The sequence below is a fragment of the Charadrius vociferus genome, unplaced genomic scaffold (genome assembly GCF_000708025.1).
Source record: "Charadrius vociferus isolate BGI_N301 unplaced genomic scaffold, ASM70802v2 scaffold472, whole genome shotgun sequence".
Lineage (NCBI taxonomy): Eukaryota > Metazoa > Chordata > Aves > Charadriiformes > Charadriidae > Charadrius > Charadrius vociferus.
In genome coordinates this window covers 7,159,739-7,162,857 of record NW_009647735.1, presented here as the reverse complement: position 1 = coordinate 7,162,857, position 3,119 = coordinate 7,159,739, and the positions used below count along the sequence as shown (strand labels likewise).

At 56.9% G+C, this 3,119-nt stretch overlaps 1 protein-coding gene across 1 annotated transcript in view; it reads left to right on the top strand.

Moving 5' to 3' along the window:
* Positions 1 to 3,119, top strand: part of SLC9A6 (solute carrier family 9, subfamily A (NHE6, cation proton antiporter 6), member 6) — a 19,215-nt gene that overhangs the window by 14,031 nt on the left and 2,065 nt on the right. Inside the window, exons 12-15 of the mRNA XM_009881793.1 lie at positions 213 to 366; positions 548 to 578; positions 1,796 to 1,875; positions 2,475 to 2,580. Coding sequence (XP_009880095.1) covers positions 213 to 366; positions 548 to 578; positions 1,796 to 1,875; positions 2,475 to 2,580 — 371 coding nt within the window. The remainder of the gene's footprint in view (positions 1 to 212; positions 367 to 547; positions 579 to 1,795; positions 1,876 to 2,474; positions 2,581 to 3,119) is intronic.

The following is a 3,119-nucleotide window of genomic DNA, read 5'->3' as shown; positions in this document are numbered from 1 at the left end:
CATCGCAGGACGTGGAAATATTGGCAATGACCCCCACTTTCGCAGTGGCTGCTTAAGCTTAAATCATCACTGTTAAAGCTCTCTGGTCTCCTCCAGTGGTGGATGTCCCATCAGAGGGACAGGACCACATGTCAGGCAGTGTGATGTAAATCCCCGGCGGGGAGCCTGTGCCGTGGCCTAACGCAGCTCCTCCGCCATCCCTTCCCCGGCAGGGCTGCGAGGAGCCATGGCATTCGCCTTGGCCATCCGCGACACGGCCACCTACGCCCGGCAGATGATGTTCAGCACGACGATCCTCATCGTCTTCTTCACGGTGTGGGTTTTCGGCGGGGGCACCACAGCCATGCTCTCCTGCCTGAATATCCGGTGAGTTTGGCACGCGCGGGGCTCTCTCCCAGTGCAGCACGTCCTCTCCCTCATCCCGCTCTTACGTTAAGGTGCTCGGTTTTAAGAGACAAGAGGAAAATCACATCCTTCCCCCTCCCTGGGCCGTGGCACGTACCCGGCATTGCTTGTGCTAACCCTGGGCTCGTTTTCTCCTCCGCAGAGTCGGTGTGGACGCGGATCAGGAGAACGTGGTGAGTGCGGCGCCGCAGGGCAGCCTCTGTAGGGGAATTTGTGCTGCGTTCGTCGGTGCAAAGGTTACATCAAGACCCTGTGAATGTCCATCTGTGCTCCGCTTCCTTCCAGCTGCGGGGAGGGTTTTTAGCTCCTCGGGTGAAAGAATGTGCAGTCAGTGGGAGCAATGGCTTCTCGGCACTCTCTGTGGTTACGATGAGCCTTGCTTTTATTATACTTATGGAAAGAAGGGCGTAGAAGTAGCGCTGGGCTGTTCAGTCAGTCCACATTACTGCTGCGATGGATTCGGTCGCTCCCTTGCTGGGTCTGAAATAAATATGTGCGTGACACAGAGGCTTTGTGCCTCATCCCAGCCCCCAGGGCGGTACAGAAATGCCATTTACTGGCCTATTTGTTGTAGCATCTTCCATCCCACTGCTACCCACAGGTGCCCTCAACCTCTTTCTTGGCCCCGCATTTCCCATGGGCAGTTATGTGGCAGCCCAGGAACCACCGACGGCGCTGAGATAAATGCTGGAGCACTGCAGCGTCGGGAGTTTTCCTGCCTGGGAGCCCCGAGCTGTCTCGCTCGTGCATCTGCAGCCCGGTGATGCTGTGGCTGTAGCTCTGCTTGATGGGGGTTCTGCCCCTTGGAGGTTCATTTTATTCAGAGCCATTTATTTGGCTCCTGGAGAGAAAGCGTCAAATGCTAAAGGCAGCCCAGAGCCATACATCTGAAAGCCCCATTCCCGTGAAATACGTAATTGTATGCATAGTCCCCTCCAAATGGTTCTGTATTTTTTTCTCGGACTGAAAGGAAGCCAGGCGTCCCCATAACACATGATTATTTGCATATAAAAATCTCAGGCGAGATTTGATGGAGGCTGGACCTGTCAGTCACTGTTAGATGTGATGTTTGGATGCAGCCACTGGCTCCGAGGCGCTTTAAACCTCGGGGCCAGGAACTGGAAGGCTCTGGCAGAAAAACGGTCACTCTGTGCTTTGGTGCCACCTCCCTCAGGCTGTTGTACGCTGCTAAATGCAGAGCGCGGTGCTGGGAGCACCTTCAGCCTGTCGTGGTGTGAACGTCCTTACACTCGCTGCAACCCAAAGGTTTCTTCCGAAGAGACGGTGGGAAGGTGTGTGTTGTTGTACGTCCCCGTGGGGATGACCAGGGGCCTCATCCAGGTCGTGGCACGTTGCCCTGCCGCTGTTTTAACGTTTTGCTCTCCCGCAGGGTGTCCCGGAGAGCGAGAGGAGGAGTACGAAGGCAGAAAGCGCCTGGCTCTTCCGCATGTGGTACAACTTCGATCACAAGTATCCTTGAACGGCGGTTGGCGTGTGCCGCCCCAAATCCCGGCTGCCCCAGCAGCTGCGCTGACTCGCAGCGCGACTCGCTCCCTGCTCAGCAGAGGAGCCAGGGTTTGCTTTCCCATCCAGCAGCTGGTTTTTGATTTGCACCTCCTCGTGTCCACGGCCGTTCTCTGGGCAAGCAGCCGCAGCTCAGCTCGAAGCCGGGCTCCCCAAGGCTGGAAGTCCCGGGGGGTCCTCCATCCCTGGGGCAGGCGAGCAGGAAGGGCAGAGGGTCTTCTCGTTTGTAGCCCTCTTGCCGGGTCCGTGCCTCCCCTCCCTTGCAAATGCTTTGCTGTGAGGTAGCGGAGGAGCCGTTGGCCAGGCCGAGAGGCTGAGGACGATGGGACAAGTGATGCTGCTAAACCTTTTCTTACCGGGACTGCGTCCCGGTCCACTCGTGTTTGGTTGCATTCATGTTGCTCGTCCCTATAATTTTTGTGCTTCCAGGGACTTGTGTTTCTTTCCTTCCTGTGATTTCCTCAAGACACCGAGTCCCTCTGCATCCCACCCCTCAACTTACCGACATCGCCCTGTTCCTCTTTCTTCCTTAACCCTCTCTGTAGCTATCTAAAGCCTCTGCTGACACACAGCGGTCCTCCTCTGACGACGACACTCCCGGGGTGCTGTGGGCCTATTGCCCGGTGCCTGACGAGTCCGCAGGCGTACGAAGTGAGTCCATCCGTGTGCTTTCTGTTGCGGTGTCGGTGGAGTTTGGCACGTTAACGTTTCTGTGGACCTTTTGGGTGCTGCTCTGTGGCGTTGAGCTGGGAGCCTGGGGGGAGGTCAGATAGTGGGGCAGGTGGATGAGCTAATTCCCATGAGTGTTTTGCTTTTCCAGCTGACTGTTTGGTCATGAAGGGACTCGTGGTGTATTCACGGTGATTCCTCAGTGACTGGCTCAGTCAGCCACCAGCCATGTGCCCTGGTGGGCAAGAAGGCCAATGGCATCTTAGGGTACATCAAGAAGAGAGTGGCCAGCAGGTCCAGGGAGGTCATCCTCCCCCTCTGCTCTGCCCTGGGAAGGCACATCTGGAGCACTGTGTCCAGTTCGGGGCTCCCCGGGTCAAGAAGGACAGGGAACTGCTGGAGAGGGTCCAGCAAAGGTCTACGGAGATGATGAGGGGACTGGAGCATCTCTCTGATGAGGAAAGGCTGAGGGACGTGGGGCTGTTCAGTCTGGAGAAGAGAAGACTGAGGGGGATCTCATC